The 21875-nt window shown below is 40.2% G+C and overlaps 1 protein-coding gene across 1 annotated transcript; it reads left to right on the top strand.

Moving 5' to 3' along the window:
• The first annotated feature begins 2603 nt into the window (after positions 1-2603).
• TSPAN13 (tetraspanin 13) lies at positions 2604-20813 on the top strand. The gene is made up of 6 exons (XM_050311785.1): positions 2604-2769; positions 14770-14937; positions 15932-16012; positions 16928-17041; positions 17355-17465; positions 18612-20813. Exons 1-6 carry the CDS (start codon positions 2707-2709, stop codon positions 18684-18686), a joined length of 612 nt encoding a protein of 203 aa, XP_050167742.1. The 5' UTR covers positions 2604-2706; the 3' UTR covers positions 18687-20813.
• The last annotated feature ends 1062 nt before the right edge of the window (positions 20814-21875 follow it).

The following is a 21875-nucleotide window of genomic DNA, read 5'->3' as shown; positions in this document are numbered from 1 at the left end:
ATAATTAGTCATTTAAAAGAATTAAGCCAATTTAGTTCCAACCAGAATACAAGCGAAGTGCTAAAGCCTGATGTGGAATGGGAGCACAGATGCACTCCTAACCACCATCAGAAACTACAGCAGTCAGCAGAGCCAACTGCTGTATCAGCAAAAGTATTATTCTAAATCCAAATTTCTACCATAACTTGTGAATGAAATTGGAAGGGGGTGAGGGAGGGAGAACTAGACCCCTGCTACATTCAGTTGTCATGGCTCTACTTATTTAATTGGAGCCTTTGATTGTTTATACCAGCTGAGCTGTGGCACAGAGTTTACGTTCAGAGGTGGGTATGAACCAAGTTGCGTTAGACATGGTTAGACACCTACCTGAACATAAAATAGTAAACATTTAAGAAGTACTTCCCACCCACAAAGGGCTGTAAGAGCTGGGTCACTTAATAAGAAACACCAGTATTAATTAAGAAAGTGGAGGTACATCTTTTAATAATTAACTGTGAAAGAGATCTCCTAAGACTAAGGGCAGTGGATGATAATATTGAATAATTCAGCACTATAACCAAAGGAACAATGGTACAGTAACTTTAGATGCGAGCATTTGCAACAAAATCCAACAAAAACATTTGATATGCTGATGGATTCTTGTGTTCAGGAAAGGGTATACATTCAAGATAGTCTTTCCTATTAAGTAGACATCGAATAATTTCTAAAAAATGGTTTTTTCAACAAAATTAAAAACAGTTGGTAAAATTGCACTGAACCAAATGACTTCATAATGGGTTTATGCACTGCCAGACTTGGGCCAAAAGATCACAAGCGTGGGCCAGTAAAGGCAGTAGTTCCAGTCAGTAGATCTGCATTCCCAATAGGCCAAATAAGCCACAATATCAAGTCAGTTTAACTATCAAGGGGAAGAAAACCCCAACAAACCAACAGATTTTTAACTCCTCCTGTCACTTCTAAAAACTGCAGCAGCAGGGATAGCCTGTGTCTGTCAAGTTTAGAAACAAACATACATAAAACTTCAGCAGCTGTTGAGCATTCAGATTTAATTTGTGGTCACAGATACTGGAGAATTTTAATTTGTTAACTGTCTAGCAGCTGAGAGGTAGATATACATCACTAAAAAAAAGAGCGTTTGCTATTGCATGAGAAAAAAATGTGTGTTATATTTAATTGCAGAAGTCTGGCAAAACATCAAAGAGCATGGAAAAAAAGATGTTTAAAATAAAAAAAAAAAGAAAGACAAAAGATCTGAATGACAGACTAGGAGAGACAAAGCTGCTGTTCAGCCTCTCTCTGTCTCACTGCTGGCAATGATTATTTGCCTGCTGGGGCTTCCCTTAGCAGATGAAGGCCAGCCAAATTACAGAAAACAAAATGCTTTTGGAATTTCCTCCTTGAACTCTTTTGATGACAAGTTCCTATTAAGAATTGTTGTGAATTCATGAGAAAGTAGATGCAGCTTCCTCTGCTTACTAGGAACTGACCATCCCAACTTCTTCTCTGGCACCAAACCCCGATAAAGTAAAACTACTGTGCGATGTACCCCTACAGACATCCCGAGGGAGAACACACGTGTCTCCTTGTCTCTTTGCGAATCACAGCGAAAAAGATAAGAAACTATCTTGGGCACTAATCCTGCAACACGTGTCCACGTTGAAACAGCTGGCAGTTATTAGATTTATTGTAGCTATTATAAAGCATCACTCAGCACAGCCCAGCCCATGGCGACTGTGGAGACAGGATTTTGGAGGGTCGTAGCAAACCGGGGCACCACTCGAGCCTATCAAGAACAGGAATAAGAACTAGGTACTGAATAGAAGGAAATTACTGACAGACGGTTCTGTAAAGTGAAATAATTTTAAGTGAAAACATTTAACCCTCAAACTAAGGAAATGCACAGACGTAAACACGTAATGAGGCCCACTGGAAACACGACTTAGTAAAAAAATGTAAATAAGGAACTATTAGAATTAAGAGGACAGTGGCAGTGTTAGGTTGCTGGTTGAACCTCATGATCTTAAAAGTCTCTTCCAACCCTGACGATTCTGTGATTAGCTGGTAAAACCAACCGCACTCCGAACACTTTCACGGCCTGCACAAGTAAATCCCTGAATTTCTCCCTGGGATTACACAGGCCATCGGCTGCAGGTACGTGCCGCCCCGGGCGAGCCGGCGGGGCAGGCACCGCCCGTGTCCCGCACAGAACGCTCCCCCGCAGGCAGCGCACGCAGCCGCAGCCGCGGGGCAGGCGGCGCTGCGGGACCGGGGGCACGGCGGGGCGGAGCGGGCGAGGCCCAGGCGTGTGTCGTCACAATAGCGGGGAACGCGGAGCGCCCCCGCCCCGAGGCCGCGCCGCCCAGCGATCGCAGCGGGACCGCGGATCGGTCCGGATCGGACGCGGATCGGGACCGCGGATCGGGACCGCGGATCGGGATCGCGGATCGGGACCGCGGATCGGGACCGCGGAGCGTCGCGGAGCGGGATCGCGGAGCCGCCGGACAGCGGCCGCCGCCGTGACGTCACCGCCCGCATTTGCATACGTTTACCTTTGCGCCCGGCGGCGGCCAATCAGCGGGCGCCGCTCACCTGCTGCGGCCGCACCCGCGCGCGCCGGGGGCGGGGCCGCGGCCTCCTGGCGGTGCCGCGGGGCTGCGGTCGCTGAGCGGGGCCGGCCGGGCAGCCGCGATAGTCGCGATAGTCGCGATGGCGTGCGGGGGCTTCGCCTGCTCCAAGAACTGCCTCTGCGCCCTCAACCTGCTCTACACGGTGCGTGCTGGGCCGGGCCGGGGCTCCCTCGCTCCGCCGCCGGGTGGAAGGGGAGGGGAGGGGAGGCTCGCCGCGGTTCTCCCGGCGGGCCGTGGCTGCGGGGCTGGGGGCGTTTCGGGGCGCGGCCGCCGCTCGGTCGCGGCCTTCGTCTCAGGACGATGGGACGGGACGGGGGTGGTGTGTGTGAGGAGGTGACAGCGCTTAGGCCGAGCTTTGTCACTGTGCGGACGTGGCTCCTTGGGATCAAAATCCAGGGCGGTCCGGGAGCGCTGCGCGCCCGGGGTGGCGGGGAGGGGCGGCGGGGTCTCATCTGCCGGAGGGAGCGGCTCCGGGGCCCGACCCCCCCCCGTGCCCTTTTTCTCCGTCTGGAAAGGGCGCTGCAGCAGTCCGGGCGTGAGGCAGGGGAGGGTTTGTTTTGCTATTCCTTAGCCAGGGAGCAGCGCCGAAATAAGTGCAGCTCGGTCAGTGACAAGGGCCCCAGGCCGCCCCCGCTGTCCCCTGGGATGGACCTGGGAGCGGCAAAGTCTGGCTGCTTTGGATGGTGGGAATATACGTGAGGATGGGGGGGGTGGGGGCGAAAAGTCGTATGTTAAACTGAAATAACTGACTTGCTCAGAAGCCCCGGGCAGGTGCCTGGTTTTCGATCCGGCATGTTGGAGGACCTGTTTTCAACAGAGAACAATAAAATCTCCAATTGTGGTATAGCTGAGGTTTTTTTTCCCCCCTCACTATCTATTTTTAAATGACACAGAAATAGCAAGAAACAGGAGTAAGGGTAATGGCTTCCTCTCACAGCACATCTGGAGAGGTAGTATGTCCTCTAACGTTTCAAGTTACCAACTGTGTTTGGGGATGATTTTCAGCAGACTGAGACTGGGGCCAGCCCGTGCTTGTGGGCAGTTCTGTCAGTGCTTTTCCAAAAGCACTGCCTGACCTCGGCTGAAGGCAAGAGGGGAGAACAAACAGGTCTAATGCTGTTCATCAGAGCAAACAGTTCTCACAGCTGGTGGTTACTGGACCTGATGGTGATCCCCAGGATGAAGCATGAATGGATGTAGAAGTGCCTGTGCTGAAGCCATAGCTGGTTGTTGTTATATTCTTTGGTGTATGAGGTGACCCCTCCTTTCCTCAGCAAAGAGCAGAACAGAAACCTTTATGTAGGAGAGGCTGCACTTCTCCTTGTCCTCCTTCCTTGTAGGAGCTTGTAGAGTGGAATATGTCCCTGAAAAAGCATGTTTAGGTAGCCCAGCCTCCCCCTGTGAAAGTCAGCTGGAGTTCCTGTGATACCTTCTGTTGCCCATGCTACCCCCAGCCAGAATAAAGGTGAGCAGATAGGTGTGGCAGTGTTTGGTATCTGTAGGTGAAAGTAAGTTCAGGGTATGTAGACTGCCACGATTGCAAGCTGAGTTAGAATCATAGAATAGCCCAGATTGAAAAGGGACTCTGATCATCATCATCATCATCAACTTTTTGTGGGATTTTCCAGCCCCAGAGGGTGGGTTATAGGTGGATTGTCCCATCCCAACTTCACTTTTTGGTAAACAAGAGGTTAATGAAAGACTTCATTTGCTATTATTATTATTCCTTGAGTGACAGAAGAGTAAGTGAAATCTCAATCTTTCTCATATAATAAGTGCACAAATCTTATTGTGCTGTCCTATGGACAGCAGGTGTTTTTTTTGGAAGACTCCATCACTTAATTCCTATATTAACCAGGTGTAAGGAGTCTTTTAGGTCTTCTGGGTATATTTGGCCTCAGCAAGAGTGGGTTGATCTTTGGTACCTCTGTAGTTCTGTCTGTGATGCCTGTACAGTTCACCTATGACCTTCATCTTGCTCTGATGAGTAGAATTGACTTTGTGGGTGTCGCTTGGTGTTCCATCATTTGGCCTGTGCAGAACATATATTTTTGCTGAAGGGAAGGAATGACTTCTTTGAATGATAGTTACTAGAATATCCAATTGTTACTGCTAGTCTTGTTTATAAATTACAGACGAGTTAAAATTTTAAATTGCGAGTTGCAGAAATAATATTTAAGGTTCTTACTTGGCCTGGTGGAGCTGATCTGGTAAAATGTGTGCACTTCTCTGTTCCTTGGTTAGACAGAAACCTGACAATACAAGACTTGGGTTACAAGAGCACGCTGAATGATGGGCTTATTTTCTCTCAGCTGGAAAAAAAAATATGGAAGGCAATCAGAGCAATAACTTCATCTTTTTAAACAATGTTAATTCACTAAGAAGTGGTGAGAAGGGAGTAGTGGGGGTAAGGAGAGATGGGTAACACTTCTTAAACGGTTTTGTAGCCAGCATTGATGTCTATATGATGTGCTCGGAATGAATTAAGCCTCAGAACTGTATATTGGCAGTTACGGCTTATATTTTGCTTTTATTTAAAACACTCCTAGGATAGGATGTTATATTGGAGCTCTTTCTTTTTTCTTTTTTTTTAAGTGCTGTCTTGTTTTACTTTTTATAGTAGTACATCAATAAAAATATGTGTCCTGGCGAGTAATAAATCAGTTACTGGTTTAAGGCAAGAAACCAGAAACCCAGTAACCTTGTTGCTCACTTAATGTTCTTATCAGATGTTACTTTGCTGGTGACTTTTGGTTCTTCTCTGGACTAAGTTAATGTCCTTAAGCCCTGATTCTATTTTTAAATTTAATTTATATTTTGGCATTATACTGGGTCTTGCTGACTTCAGTATGGTTACTTATGGGTAGAGAAAGAGTAAAGAAGAATAATTGAGCCTATTTATTGACTCTGTGCATATAATGACGTATACTGCTGGAATAAAGCCTTCCGTGGAAGAACTGTCTGCATACAATGACCTTTAAAATGATAGTTTTGGATATCTGACCAATTTTGTCTTTATTTATTCAGTCACATCTACATTTCTCATCAAATGGAAAATCTATACAAATTGCTTAAAATGCCTGTCTGCAAAATTAATCCAGATTCAAGGATGTATTTGCAGCTAAAGACTTCTAATCTTCCAGGTATGAGAACTCTAGATGCTCACTGTAAGCAGACAAGGATTTCTAGACAGTGTTCCTTCCAAGGAAGTCTTCAGTAATTTTATTTAAGTGTGAACAGTTAATATCCAATTTCAAATCAGATTTTCAGAGAGGAAAGGGAAATTCCAGAGTCCTAACTAGTGGTGAAAGATTGAAGTGGTAGGTGGGCCCTAAGATTAAATATTTAAATAAATAAAAGGAAATGCTGACAGTGCATTTGAATGTTGTGTGCTGGTTTTGTCACCCAAGCAACTACTTAATTATTGCTGCAGCACCAAACATGAAACGTTTGTTGTCAGTATGTAAACATCTCATATTTGTTTTGATGAACAGGCTTTTAGTTTTTCTTACACCTAGAGCAGCCACTTGATTTGAAGTAAAATGTGTGGTACCTTTACCATTAGAATACTATTTTTATTAGCACAAAGCTCATCCCCTAAAAGCATCCACATTTCCTCTTAACACTAGAAAGTAAGTTATCAAAGTAATTTTCTTTTTATATTACTTTGCTCTCTGAAACTCTTTTATTATTTACCTATTAAGTGTCCTGGTTTTTGCATCCATTTTTAAAGCATTGTGCTTGAAAGTTTTTTTTCTTTTTTTTCCCGTATTACTGCATCTTGTTTTCTGGGCACTGTAATTAGTGAAAGTGCATTTGTACTTTCTGCCCTCTTTATCAAAATTGCTTTGCTGGTATCTTTGGGAATATGCAAACATGAGTACAGAAATTCTCAGATTCTCACACAACGTGCTTGGCATCATAGAATTTTTTGGGTTGGAAGGGACCTTAAAAACCATGTAGATCCAATCTCCCTGCCATAGGCAGGGACCTTCCACTAGACTAGGTTGTTTAAAGCTCCATCCAACCTGACCTTGAAGATTTTAATAGACTTTTTAATTCATAGGGGTTTTTGTAATGTTTGTCTTGCATGCAGAGTTCCTGATGCAGAGAGTGACCATGTTGCATCTTCCTTGCAAATCTGTCTGCTCCGTCTTTTTACTGCATAGGGGAAACCTGGTGTTAAGAGACAGGGTGAACATCTAGATTTTCCTAGGGAAAGAGAGTGTGACTGTCTTCCGTATCCTCTGATAATTCCTGACTACACAGTGGCTACATGGAGCCAGGTACAGGCAGGCAGGAATAAGAGAAACACAGTTCGTGCCTTAAGTGGCAGTTTCTTTAACAGTGGTAAGTGGATCTGTGATCTCTGAGTGCAATTCTGTTTTGGTCTATATAAGTTTTCTTTCAGCTGTAAGAAGTAAATAGGCTGCTGTTTGCTCTGTCTGACGGTCTGCAGTCGGCATTTAGGAGTGCAGCATCAAGAGTTAGCCCCAGCTGTGCTGGTTTAGCTCAGCATCATGACTGGATGCTCAGCAAATGGGACAGGTTGCCTTGGAGCCATTTCTGTTGCTCTCAGGGACAGTTTGAAGGTAGCAGTATAAGCTGTGCTATCTAGTCTTGACACATAAATAAAACAGTGGGACAGAAGCTGCCAGGTATTTGGCAAGGAAGGTTGATGGGTTTTGTTTTCCTTGGCATTTTGGAAAGGTTTCTATGCTCACGCTTGAGAACACAGAAGAGCACAGCAAAAATGCAAACACATATTGGAAAATGTTTTGCCAGTACTTGGGAATCCCCTCAGCTATACTATGTGTCATCCTATAGCCAAAGTGACAGCAGTTTGTGGTGGCATCTCAGAATCGAGGCATATGCTGAGCCTGTAGATCCAGCAGTGGGTTTTGGTTTCTCACTTGTCTTGCACACGGTGCACAGTAGCATTTAGAGCTGTGGAGGCAGACTGTCCTTAGGGAAGGAACAGGAGAATGACAGGGCACAGAGGAGGAGGCAATATGGAGCAGGGTATGTTTTGATACTACTGATCTTTTCAGCCATCTAAGTGGTGCAGATGGTAGACACTTTAAAACCAGCACAGTTATCAAGAAGCCCTTTGAGTGGCCTGTAGTGGCCTTGTAGCTTACATCTTTAGTTTTCTTCTTTGTACTGTTATGTTTGTATTGAGGTAGATATATGTATGATATATGATCTGTGGGATCACCAAACTTCATGAAAACATTTTACAGCCTCTTGAAAAACAATGAACAAATACGAAAGCACAAGTAAACATTTTAGAAGACAGTTGTTCCTGCTACATAGTGGAAAGCTTTCATTTCCAAAGACCAGGAAATATTAAACAGTTAAATTTCACTGACATTTTAGCATAAAAGTAGTTTGTTACATGGCCAATAACATAAATAACTCTTTACTAGGCCTCAAACTGAAAGAACAGGCTTATGTGATAAGAGTCAGGAATGCTGCCTTTCACATAAATTGCTTGTTCACACTTTGTGAACTGGTTGTTCAGTAACTAGACTACTGGTCACTCTTCCTTTAAGTCAGTCATGTAATAGATTTTTCTTTCTGTTAGAAACCCTTTGGAGATACCAAAGCTTTCCTTTGCTTGCAATAAAGCTGAAGAAATACTTTAAGGAGATATAGTTGCTTTCAGGTTAAGTAGCTTAACAGCTGTGATAGAAACCATTTTAACTTAGTGTTAACTTGCTAAAGATACACCACTATATAGTGTTGTTTGCTTGTTGTTTTAATGTGATGTTTTTAGATGAATTGCAGGGAAACAGAATTGTTTTTTCTATTCTCTAATTGATTCTCTATGGCTGTGCAGAAGACAGTTGGCTGAGTTGAAGGGGAGAGTGGTAGAAACAGCTCTACTTTCAATATATATGCCTTTTGAGGTTTAAACTTTAAAGCCCCCTTAAAAGTAGTGAAATGTAAACTTACATGTACATATGGAGTGGGAAGTTAGGGAGGATGTGTTTCATCATCTGTGTAATCTTTCTGGTTTTAGTTCCTGTTCCGTATCCAGGCTAAGAGCTATTCTGTAAATATTTCCATTGTTGGTACCAGTATAGATGCTATCTAATCTCTTTACCTATGAACGATGTGTCAATATTTCAGGAAATTTAAATTCTGAAATGCAGTTTTTACCTGAGACTGTAAGAAAGCAGTGGGAACATGAACTTCTGCACGTGACTTCCTTCCTAGCCAGCAGTCCAAGCTAGCTGAAATACTAAAAAGTTGTCAGTTAGTCAAAACAGCAGATTTTCTGGTGGCTTTCTGCTGTGGGAAGGAGGAAGTGGTTTTAGCATTTGAATTGTTTCTCAGTGGCATTGTCAGGAGAAATCATTTGTTGATATCTTGGTTTCTTTTTGTAATTTAGACTATAAGCTTGGACAAAAGTACACAAAGGCTATGTATGAAGGGAAATATTTTTGGTGAGTGAGGAGTCATCTAGGAAAGTTATCTTTCCTCACTCCTTTCATCTAGGAGTGAGGAAAGGAGCAGCTATGTGCACAAGTGAACTTGAATTTAAAGGGTATAGCAAATTAGGAGATTTGTTAGATTTGTTGTTATTTTTGAAACATCTCTGAAGTTCAAATGTTTGTATATATCTGTATTATTTAAAAAAAAAAATAAAGGCAAGTCACCTAAAGTGGAATCTGATCCATTCCTCTGATCTTGAACTTACAGTCCTTAAAATCTTCCTTATATAGATACTGACATTGGAGTAACATTTTGTCTAATGACAATATACTTGATTTTCTTTTTGTTGTGACTCCAAGGAAGACATACTCGTCTCATATGGAAAACTACTGATCTTCACTTAGGATTTGTGCTACCTGTAGGTTTGTTCTGGTAAAGCATTTACTTAATTTCAAATTTTTGAGTTTATATATTGGATGTATTTGCATGTGTGCTTTTTAAGTAAGGTTGCTAGGGTTTATACTGATGGAGGAGATAGTATATAGCAAATGAGGATGTTAAATTTAAAATGCTGTCAGCCCCCCACATGCATGTGCTTCCCATGGCTCTGTGCTGCTTTTCTGGTTTGTGGACAGTATGTTCTTGCAGCACCAACCTATACACAAATTACTCCAGTTTGAGATTATTATAAATCCTTTTGCTGTTAATACCTGTTGGTTTTCTATGTGAACATGCCTTAAGTGAATGTGACCTTTTAAATCACTTCTGAGAACAAGACTTGTATTCATGTTTTTGAAGCTGTGTAAGTACTTCTAGAAAATCATTCATTGCTCTCTTATTTGAGAGGCTTTGTTACATTGTAAGAAGGTACTTTGTTGATACAGGGTTTAGGAGCTATGTAGTGAACTAGAAGGTACAGAACAGTCCTTGGTCAGTGCTAAATCCATCTCTTATCTGCTTGTTAAAACTTTGATTTTTGGTGTGGAGAGTGGCAGAGTTTCCATGATGGAAGAGGTGGCTGTGATGTGTGGGAGTGTTGGTTGGAAGGGACTTTTGAGGCTCATCAGTCCAGCCTCCTGCTCCAGAGCAGGTTTATGAATAACACTGTCTTGCCAGCTGTAGCATAGTCTGTGGAGGTTTACAAGACCTCTAAGAACAGAGATTATCAGCTTTCTTAGTAAGGCATCCAACCATCTTGCAGATGTTTCTGATATCCAGTCTGAACCTCCCAGGCTGTTCTTTGTGATACCCAGAAGAGTTTGCCTCCATGTTTTTTGTAGTGCACCTGCAGCTTCAGTTATTATTTGATTATCCCTAGGCTGCCTCTCTGTCAGGCTGAACAAACCCAGCTCCATCACCTGCTTCTCATCCTCAAGGCTCCAGGCTGTTTCCTGACTCTTACCAGGCTCTCAAATTCCTTTTCAACCTGGGAGGCTTGAAATAGAACACAGTATTTGAGCTTCAATCTCACCAGCATTGAGTTTCCTTTGATTGCACTCCATGGCTTTCCCTGTTTGCAGTGAGAGCTGACTCTTGGCTCATACTCAGCCTGGCAACCAGTTTGATCTCCAGATCTGTCTCAGTAAGGATGTTGTTCAACCAGTTTGATTCCAGGCTCCACTGATGCACCCCAGGAGCAGAATTTTGCACTTCATGAGATTCCTGTTGGCTTATTCCTTGCATTTATCAAGGTCCACCTGAGTTGTCAGTCACTCTTCCTTGTTTAGGATCATCCACAAATTTTCTTAGGATTCATTTTTTTCTTATGCTCAGGTTGTTGATGAAGATCCTGTATAATATTAGTCACAGTATCAGCCTTTGTGGTGCTTCTTACCCACTACCAGCTGGATGCTGAGTCATTGAGTACTGCCCTTTAAGCTCGGTAGTCCCTGTTGCCACCCAGTCTGACAGGCCATTTCTCCAACCCATGCCTTCCCCACTTAGTAGTGAGACTCCTGTGGGAAGCTGGATCAGCCCTAATCACTAAAAACAGGACTGTGATTTCACTTATTTCTAGTAGATATATCAAGCAAATATTTGAAGTGTTCGTAACCAAAGCTAGCTTTGTGTTTGTAAATTCTCACAGGTAAAACGGAGTTTGCATGTACTTCAGTCTTCCAAAGATAAGACTGATTACTTCGAGGGACTTCTGGTGCTGTGAAATGTGGTCTCAGTAAAATAAAATGTGACATTCAGAAGCTCCATAGAGAGTCCTTTCTCCTTTATTTAGTGGAAATACCTGACCTTTTTGTATGTGAGTAAAGTTTGTACATTTAGAATGTACATATTACTCATTTAAAATAGTTAGGGTTATTTGTTTCAAGTATGTTTTACTATGAAGTCTTAGCAGCTTCACTTCTAGAAATACTGCATTTAAATCCTTTCATATCAAAACACTGGAATGAGCACTGTTGAACAGTCATTTCTGGTGGCTAAACAGTGTCTAATGCTATGAGCCTTGCATTGTTTTACACACTTGTAAAACCTCTTCTCAGAACAGCTTAAGACATTTTTCCTGTTTGTAGGTGCGTGGATTTACTTTAGTTCTTCGCATTATGGTGCTATAAAACTATATCTGCAGTTATTGCTCAGCAGTCAGATAGTCCATTCCAAATCTGAAAATAAGAGAATAACCATAATTTCATCTTTCAGTCAGCATACAGAGGAGTCAGGAACTTAATATTGAATCTGTTTCTGGAATGGTTTGTAAACCTGCAATCTCCGTTTCAGTTTTGAAACACAGAGTCAATTTTCCACAATTTCAAGTGGCAAGACAATAATGTAGACAGTAATGGTTTTGATACGTATCATGGATCTGCCTGACTGGATACAGCATTTTCATATAGTATGTCAACCAGAGACCAGTAGCACAGATCTGTGATCACACAGAATTTCCAGATGTTTTAAGAAATTGGACAACTTTGTGAAGTGAAGGAAGAAAAAATACAGGCTTGGTGTTATGAAGGTAGCATTTGAAAATGAGACTGGTGGCTGTAAAACTTGAATGTGATCCAAAGGAAAACTAAATTACTTTATGTTATTTTATTTTCAAAGCCATTTAACTGATTCCTGAATATCTGGGGTTCAATACTGTGTTTAAAAAAGGTTTGCTTTTTTTTGGAAACCAGAGCAGGTCTCGATTCTGTATGGGACTGTTCCTACCAGAAAAGCTTTTTGTGCCAGGGGGTCATGGTAATAATTTCTAGTGTCATGTGACTAATTTCATGCACATGTCATCAGACTGATATAAGATGAGATGAGTAACAGCAGGAAGAAGGAACTGGTACCCTGCAGCTCTTGCACTGCGTTCATCCAGTAGGTGTTACAGGCACAGATTTTGTCTCTTCTTTTAATTCCAGTATTTTAAGAATAAAACTAGTTTCTTCTAATTGTTTTGGACCTCTTATGAGATGAGCAAAGAACTGAACAAATACATGTTTTGGTATCCTGGAGATAAATTGGTGAAAAGTAAAGATTTACATTCAGCTCAGACAGAAAATATTGGTGAAAATCATTAGGAGCAAAGTTTCATCTGCCCTTTGTGACATAAACTGAAATTTGACATTGCCTTTGAGTTTTTTTATAACAGTTTGAAGAGCTGCATAGTGGCAATGCAAGTTCAGTACTTAGAAGTTGATGCAGAGCATGGGATGTCAGTCAGCATTTTTTGATGGGAAGTTGGTTTAGGGGATTTCTTTTGTTGCTTACTTGTTTTTGGTGCTTACGTGGAAAAATAAATCTTGCCAGTGAAATGAGACAATGGAATAAAGTGGGTGGGCATAGATAGGAACAGGCAGGTCTTGCACATAACTGTCTGCTTAGCAAGGCTAATTTTTCATGTACTAACATCAGAAAGTTTATAGCCTTGTGCAAAATGGATTCAGAAAACGTGTGTGTCAGAGACAAAGTGCTTTGTTTTGGTTTTTTTCTTAGTCCTCTGTAATTTTGATTCATGACACTTTGGGCTGTTGTTTTGGTTTTAAATAAACATGGTAATTAAGGCTTTTTATTTAAGAGAAACAAAGACAAATGTGAAATAATCCCAAAACTCTGCCGGTATTGAACAGTTCCTTTAAATTCTGTGTTTGTTTGTTTGTTTTTGTGGGGTTTTTTGTTTGTTTTGTCTCTTCATGTATTGATTGAAATGTAGGTATGACAAATATCCTGCTTTTGTTCTTGCAGACCCTTTAATTTCTTGTGCGGATTACTGGCATTGGTAAAAAGATTTTTGAGATGTGTTGCTGTGTGAACACACCAAAAAAACCCATCCCCTGGGTTTTGATCTTGATGATCATCTCAACTTTTTTTACAAGCTTTCTTGATGTTATCCTAGATTGCTATGTTTTAAAAGCAGCATTGCATACTCCAGTCTTCTAAAATGTAGTTAAACTGAAAAATATGTGGATGTATTTGGCATTAAAATCAATAAAAAAGCCCAGCTTTAGGGTAAGAATACTGAAATGATAAGTTGGAAATTACCTAATTTTTTTAATCACCTCCCCCACCTCTAGGTAAGCAGTAAAATGTCATGAGATATGCCTTGTTTGAATGGAAACCAGTGAACAGGTACAAGTGCTTGCTCTACATCTGTTGTCAAATAAAGCCAAGTAGTTGGACTGGACTAAGCACTTACTGTTCTGTTGGGTTTGGGTTTTTTTTAATAATGATGCAACTTCTGGATATTTGTGGTAAGGTCAGAGTTCCAAAAAGTTAAAGCTTGCATATTGAATTGGTGTCATTTAACAGAGAGTGTAGTGAATGATGTGCTACACATAGGGCTGTTTCAAACCAGAAAGTATATTGGACATCTGGGTTGGCTCTGTCTGCTGCTTCACTCCTGCTGTACCTCATTACAGATTTCTCTTCAGCTTTTTTTTTGGGTTCTGTGTTTTTTGGCATGGAAACAGGAAAGGCTGGAGCTTCCGGCCCATATAAACAATAAATCCCAGTGAACTCACAGCGACCAATTATGCCTGCCTTCCCTGAATACCATCTTTAAAAGGAAGGAAATAGCCTCAGTATTTTGGGTATTGAAATAGCATTGGCTTAATAGTAGAACTATTTTCATGAAGAAATATGTAGCAGAGACAAGGCACCTTTATTATTTTCCTGCATGAAGTTCTTGAGATTCAGATCTAAAAAGTATTTTTGTGTGACCATGTTAACTGTTGTGTTATATCACCAACTGTGTGCAAACTTCCCTGATTAATGAATACAGCTGTATACCTGTGATTGCAGCAAGTTCTGTCAGAGAGCGCTTTTTTACACATTTACACATGTAGATCTATATATTCCATTTCTTTAAATATACTGCCTTAGTTTCACAAAACTGGAATTTTCATTCTTATTCAACTGTTGAATTAAAGCAGATGACTTTTAGTTTATTTGTCAGTTATGTTATAATCTTGGTTGGTGTCCCTAGTCAGTCACAGGTAGTGCAACATGGCTTGACTCGTAGGTAGAAGTTGTTATAGTCCCACATCAATAGTATTGAAGAATATGTGTGGCTTAAAACATCTGGAACTGAAATTACCTCTGCAATGAAGTGGAGGATTGGTTTGTTTAGGGTTGTGCTTCTTCTCTTTGCACTGGAAAGAAAAATTGTACCTTTCTACTTACAATTTTAATATAAAGAATTGTATCTGTGTATAGGAGCCTCTTTTAATACGCAGACTAACTTTGTGTTTTCTCTTTTCTGCAGCTGGTGAGCCTGCTGCTGATTGGAATTGCAGCATGGGGAATTGGCTTTGGCCTCATCTCTAGTTTCCGAGTTGTTGGAGTGGTAATTGCCGTAGGAGTCTTCCTCTTCTTTATTGCCTTAGTTGGATTGATCGGTGCGGTGAAACATCATCAAGTATTGCTATTCTTTGTATCCTTCTGATGCATTGCATTGATTGCAGCTTGGTTCAAGCCATGTAAACAACCTGCTCGGTCAGCTGAGACTGATGGGGAACAGGCTTCAGAAACAGCAGAAATTCACAGTCTTAATTTGGTCAAGTACAGTCTAAATTAGACTTCCTTCCTGTTTAACTTTATTTCAGCTTCCTTTTTTTCTCCCTTGTCTGTGCTCTGAAGATAGCATTCACATATTGTAGTTTTTTGACAGTTTTTCATGGTGGCTTACTGTGTCACGGGTGCCTGTTACTGTGTGCTCAGTCCTACACAGAGCTAAAGTATGTGAGCTGTTAATGTTTAACGTTTGTGGTCTATGAAAAAGTACTGACCTCCACTTTACAGGCAGCTTAATTGTGTGAGGTAAGTGTCTGCCTCTGAGCACAGCATCCAAATTGTGAAGGTGATCCCCAACTTTCAGAGTGTGATCTTGAATATCAAAGTTTATTCTTTTTGTTTTATATTGCTTTCAGATAGTACAAAAGTGTGTGAGGCTGTGTTCCAAGAGCAGCTCTTAACTTTTTTTTTTTTTTGGTTAATCTAGGCTAAAGTTACTTTTTGTAATTGAAATGTTCTGAACATGTGATACTAGAAAAGTATTTCCATTACTACTTTATTTAAGTGAAATATTTTGAAATGACAACATGTGTCTCTAAAACTGGAGAAATTTGCTGTAGATTTTCCTCTCAAAGCTCCTCTTATTAACCTCTCTGCTCATGTTTTCTTGCTAGGCAGCAATACTGCTAACCCAGCAATACCAACTATGTATAGTAGTAGCCAAAAAGAGATAATATATGGTGATTGAGTTCTAGGAACATTATTTAGGTCATCTTTTCCACATTCAGTCAGAATTTGCTTCTATAGTTTTTTTGTGTCAAAAGACTTACCCAGTGAAATACTGAATACCATTAGGTGTATATGTTATAAAAGCAAAATTAATTTGAGAGTATATCCTTAACTACTGTTTCCAGTACATGATTATTCTTCTGCTAGTCTTTATTGTCCAGTTCTCTGTCTCCTGTGCCTGTTTGGCACTAAACAAGGACCAGCAGGTAAGAAAAGTTTCCTGATTTCTCGTTTTATCTTTAGCATAATACTGTAAACATATATGTACACAGGCACACATATTTGTATATAGTCTTTCACAAAATGGGGAGAGCGTATTTTAAGAAAATCAGCATTATCCTATTACTTAAGGACCAGACTTTGGTCAGTGCTCGGCTCTGGTACCTAGAAAGAAATACCTTTGGGTCCTAAAATGACTTTCAGATGTTGGGGGTTTTTGTGTGTGTGTTGTTTTTTGTGGTTTTTTTTGTTTTGTTTTGGTTTGTTTGTTTGGGTTATATTTTTTTTGGGTTTTTTTAGTTGATTTAATTTTAAGCTTCTTTTCTAGGTTTATGGTCACAGGTATAGCAGCATAGTATCTTGAATATGTCATGTGTTCAGCGTTTTAAGATAAGCTGATGAAATCTACAATAATTATGATGAAAAGGTGATAAAGCCACTGAATTCTTCTTGTGTAACTGAAAAGGCTGTAACTGCATTAGGAACAGAGGTGTATGAGAGTAAAACAGTCTTCCTTGTGGTATGACACTTACTTCTTACTGCATTAGCAGTGGACAAGGCTACAGTGACTGAATAATCAGCTTCTACATGTGAGCACACTTTTTGTTTAAAGCCTGAGCAGTCCCAGTTAGATTTGTTGCATGTCCCATTACTAGTGCTCTTGTTGGGTTTAGGAAAAACAAAGAAAAAAAATTAATTATACCCATGAATGTGCTGCTGTTAGGTGCTGTTATTTCATTAGCTACATAGGCTGTTTGGACACTCAGGTAGTTTTTTGATATATTATCCCATTAAGCATCAATATCTGAAGGTTTTAATTAGGGCATTGTCAACTTGGCCTCATTGGTTTGCAATGGAGAACAGTTCAACTAATATAATATGTATTTGCTTATGCCTTCTAGAGTGAACTTCTAGAGGTGGGATGGAATAACACCAAGAGTGCAAGAATAGATATTGAGAGAAATCTGAATTGTTGTGGATTTAGAGCTTTTCATCCGAATGAAACCTGCATAGCTGTAAGTTCTTAAAGCGTGGAAAAAGTAACATTTTCGTGCTGTGTTTGTTTAAAAATTTACAACTGTTTTCATGGTTGCAGACAGCAGCGTTTTAACAAACGTGTACAGTAGTTGTTATAGTGATACTGAGCTCTTCTAGTAACCTACTGGAAAGACAATCACAGAGCACCCTGCAAAAGTTGCTTGCTGTTTTGGAGCCTTTTAAAACTGCTAGTTTGTCCATGGCTAGCAGTCTTTTCTAGAGCAAACTAGATGCTTTCAGTCAATGAAGGATCATCAGAAAATGGAGTGAAATTCTCTATATCTGCTACAGGATTGTTTTAGAACTCGCCAGTGTAAACCATGTGCACCGATAATAGAGGAATATTCTGGAATGGTGCTGAGATTTGTTGGAGGCATAGGACTTTTCTTCAGTTTCACAGAGGTGAGTAGGTTAGAAAATGGAGTGCTTTTCTCCCACTTTTAAGGGTTTGTTTTGTGAAACACTTAATTTTAGGGAATTTATTACAGGAAATTTCAGTAATATCTCAGGAGTCAAATAATTAATTAGGTCAAATTTTTCAAGGCTATCAACTTGCTTAAGTCTGCCAAAAGGAAGGTTTGTGTTTGTCTTTATTCAGCACTAGATGTTCTTGCAACTCTGTTATTTAGGCAACAAACTGTTCAAATGTGATGCTGTAAAGTTTTAAGTTTTTCAGAAAGTTAGTTATTTGGGCTTACTATTTTCCAACAGTGATAAAAAGAGTGATGTTGTGCTACCTTGTTTCCTCTTCTTCCCACCTACTCCCCTCTCATGAAGATGCACAGTCTTTGAGGGTATTTTTTTTTGTGCCACCTGTAGTGCAAAGATAGAGTTGCAGGATGGTAAATTGAAACAGCAGGTTAAAATAAAAAAGGTCTTTGATTCTTTGCTTTAGTACCATGATGATACATAACTTTTTTTGATTACTGTGTAAAAATCCTCAGAGGATGTCTTTTATGACCCCATAGTAGAGCATGTGAAAATACTCCTGCTGCTGCATAGTGCAGTTTTTAGAAGGTTTGTAGATACTAAAGCAACAAGAGAGACACGGCAGCTTACACAGAATCACTCTGATATCAGCCCTTAATTTCCCTACTAAAAAAAAGTGAAGCTGCTGGGAAGGAGGAATGTGGTTGGGGCAATGTCAAGATTTGAAAATACATGAGGAAAAATAACTTTAGTTAAGTGGTAACTGTAAAATGAAACAATTTGGAGGATTTGTTTATCATTATACTAAAAATAGGTTTGTAAATACTTATCATTTGGGGAAGGGAACAAATAATTTAACTCTATGCATAACTATGGGTAATATCTTGTGTTGCATTGTGGATACAGTGTTGGCTTTTTTTTGTTGTTCTCTCTGTTGCCATGAATGAATTTTTTCTAAGAAGGTGCTTTCTTGTTTCTAAGTGAGAAAACTGGTGTGTGGCTGTACAGTTTTAGCAGCGGTAAAATATCTAAGTTTGTGTTTAAAACAAATTTTGTAAAACTGATAGAAAATGAGGTGGAGACCCTCTGCTTAATGATATCTTTGATTTTTATTTTCAGATTCTGGGAGTCTGGCTGACATACAGATACAGGAACCAAAAGGATCCCCGTGCAAACCCTAGTGCATTTCTTTGATAAGCTTATAAAGGACTGAATCTTCTCTCTGCACCCTCTACTTAAAAATACTGATTCTCCATAGTTTGGTGTTTCCCCATAATAGGTATTCTACATGTACCCAAAATAAAATTTAATTTCCATAAGAAATGTGTAGGTTTCATATTTAATTTCCACTATTTTTCTTCTAAGAATCTCTATCTTAAAGTAGATGGGTGCATTCAGTAGCTGGGCAGAGTTGAACTGCTGGTTAAATAACTCTGTTGAGACTTTGTTAATTGATACAGTGAACTCTGTACAGTGAGTTTTATAGCACTACTGGCTTATCTGGTGTCAAAAAAAACCCAGAAGTATTTTCTGCTGTATTCACTGATTACAAAAATTCACATGAATTCTCATTAAAATGATAAAAATGTACGGTGGCTGGTTGGGTATGATTTGCCTAGGTTTTAGGATGAACTGTAGTAAACTTTTTTGTCTCCCATTTTCCTGTTAAGGTGAAAATAGAAGCTAAAGATGTTATTTTCTGTAGTGCACTTAAGTGTATGTTAATGACTACTGTAGTCTCCACCCCTCCCCTTCCCTGTTTGTTTTGGCTTTCTGTAGCTTTAGAATTTTGTTGAGAATAAAAATAATTTTAATGGATATTGTCACTACAAGAACAATGAATGAAGAAAACCAGGAGAATGTAATCTGCAGCTGATTAACTTGAAACTTTTTCTTCTTTGACAAGTGAATGAAGTCTGGTATTTGCACAATCAATGTTGGAATCAATGTCTGTCATCTCTGATGTAAGAAACTTGATGTCTGGAAAGTTGTTGTACAGTTACTTTTTTTAGATGGTGTAAAATTATTGTTGTAATAACTTAGCAGTGTATATTTCTCATCCAGATAACAGTCTTGATTTCATGAGAGATTGAATGATGTGTAAAAAAGAAAGAACAAAAAAAAAAAAAGATGGTTTCCAGTAGTTTGTTTTCTAATAACAAAGAAAAGAATTCAAGTTAGAACAGTATGTTATCCATGTAGTAAGTATGGCCTGAGGTGAAGGAAAGCGTGGTCCCTCTTCCTGCCTGTACCAGAAGTGTTGCATCAGCTGGAAACACCTGAGGTGCATAATGTTCCATTTGTTTCCAATCACACTGAACTGCAGAGCTGCACTCCACCTTCATTTAGTTCCTGCTTCTGGTGTGGTAGGCAGCTGCTGTAGCCTGATAGATGGCTCTGCAGGAAGAAAACAGGACAAGTATTAAGGCCCTCTGCCAAGGAATACAGCACCTGAGCGAGACAGTAAGGAAGTCAGTGAGGGCAGTCACAAGTAGGTTCTCATAGTCTCTCTTTATAGGGAGATGCCTCCTTATCCAGCAGAGGCAGCAAAATGAAATTGAAATACATGCCCAAGAGAGCATTTTCAGACTTCCCCAGGCCGAGTGTTTCTGAAGAAGGAATTACCTCTGAGGTTTTGAAGGACAGGAGTGCAACCTGAATACAGAGGGATGTCAGGAACTTGCTAGAACTGCTTCTCTTCAAATGTAGCTGGTTCAGCATCCACAGTCAGCGCCACCTCCTGGTGCTGCTCTGAGTTCTGCTATGCATGTCCAGCTGTTATCTGGCTTGAGCACATACTTGCTCATTCAGGGTAAGAGCTCTTGTGCTGAAAGACCTTAAGAGCCTTCAGACTTACTAAAGTGTAGCATAAATGTATGCAGTGCTTTTTTTCCTCCCCTGTCCTTTTTAAACAACCAGCTGTTGTCAGTATGTGTCAAGAGGACAGTGATGATCTTGTGACTGTCTTTAGGAACAGTTCATTTTCCTGGTTGAGACAGGCTGTGTATTTTGTACATTGCGGTAAAAAATTCAAGGAAGAGTCATAGAAAGAGGGTTAATGAAGATTAAAATAATACCATATTGCTGCTTCAGTTTTCACTTTTTTCCTGATTATTTGTTTAGTGCTTAGTTTTGGGTGGGTCTGGTATCATCAATATGGTAGGTGATATTGGAATGCAAATGTGCTCAGTGCAAAAGTACTGAAAATGCTACCACTCCAGAAGCTCTTGTGTCTCATAATAATGTGAATTTGTTTTAGTGGTCAAAGGATGGATCAGTGAATCATATGATTTGATTAAAATTTTTCTGTCATAATAATAATACTTTGTCTGTTCAGGATTGTGATTAAAAAAACCCCCAAAACAACCGATACAAACCCTGACATTTCCATTAGAGGTGTGGATTTGCTTTCTGAACCTGATTCTGAAGGGGGGCATTAGAACTCTCCAAGTCTGACTTTGGTTTTGGGAGGGAAGTGGGTAGCCTCTCAGGGGAGTCCTGACTCATGTGTGAGTATACAAGAAATGTTGTACTGTTCTGACACACCAAAATAGAGCACTTAAAAAAATCATTTATACCTATTTGTGATACCTTTTGTCATTGAAGTTTTCTTTGTTCATTGCTTTGTCTTTTTGAAAAAAGAGTCTTTGCTATATAAAGATATTTTTGTTGTTGCTGTTCGTTTTCTAGAGAGGCATTTTAATTTTTAGGAGATTGTTTGAGAACTGGACTTCATTGTAACCAGATTTTCTAGAAGCTATTTACAGGAGCAGGGTATACAAGTATTGGAGTGATTTAACTTGGAGCATACATTTTGCTTACATTAGATGTCTTTTGACCCTAGTTGTGTTGAAATGCTCTTAAAGTTTGTTATTTTGGATTGAGTAGGTAAAGATGATTCTGGTAACCAGTTGCTCCAGTCTCCCTCTGTGCTGTCCCTCTGCTAAGTGATGTGACCACTTTCTTTGCTCTTCGTCACTGATGGCTGCTTCTATGGAGTATTTCTGCCCATCATTGCATCTCTTTTTCCTCTGTCTTCTGGGTGCTGCAATAGAAGGGAACATCTTACTGAACCGCTGAAGGAATACTAGATTGCATATCTGGAACAATTTGCAGGTACCACTTGAGATTTTGCGGTTGGTAGAGTTCACATAGCTTGCCAAAACGTACTAGGAAGTACCTTGCTTCTGGTTTTAGATTTTCTTGAGCTGAAATTCTCGCTTCTCTTACCTGTCCTACCTTCCCTTAGTGTTTTCCTCTTTTGTAGTTCTCACCATGACTGGTAGTGACAGTAATGGTAATAGTAGTGGTAAGAATGCTGTCATTGCCCAAGAGCTGAGAAAATAATGAAGGTACAGTCCTGGGCAAAGCTTTTCTCACTCA

The sequence above is a fragment of the Myiozetetes cayanensis genome, unplaced genomic scaffold (assembly GCF_022539395.1).
Source record: "Myiozetetes cayanensis isolate MyiCay16 unplaced genomic scaffold, myiCay2020 scf1, whole genome shotgun sequence".
Classification (NCBI taxonomy): domain Eukaryota; kingdom Metazoa; phylum Chordata; class Aves; order Passeriformes; family Tyrannidae; genus Myiozetetes; species Myiozetetes cayanensis.
The sequence above is the reverse complement of the archived record's forward strand: the minus strand, read 5'-3'. Positions and strand labels throughout refer to the sequence as shown.

Coding starts and splice junctions, on each gene's coding strand:
- TSPAN13 (XM_050311785.1), top strand. CDS start 2,707: ATGGCGTGCGGGGGCTTCGCCTGCTCCAAGAACTGCCTCTGCGCCCTC. Junction 16,013..16,927: donor CACTAAACAAGGACCAGCAG/GTAAGAAAAGTT, acceptor TATGCCTTCTAG/AGTGAACTTCTAGAGGTGGG. Junction 17,466..18,611: donor TTTTCTTCAGTTTCACAGAG/GTGAGTAGGTTA, acceptor TTTTATTTTCAG/ATTCTGGGAGTCTGGCTGAC.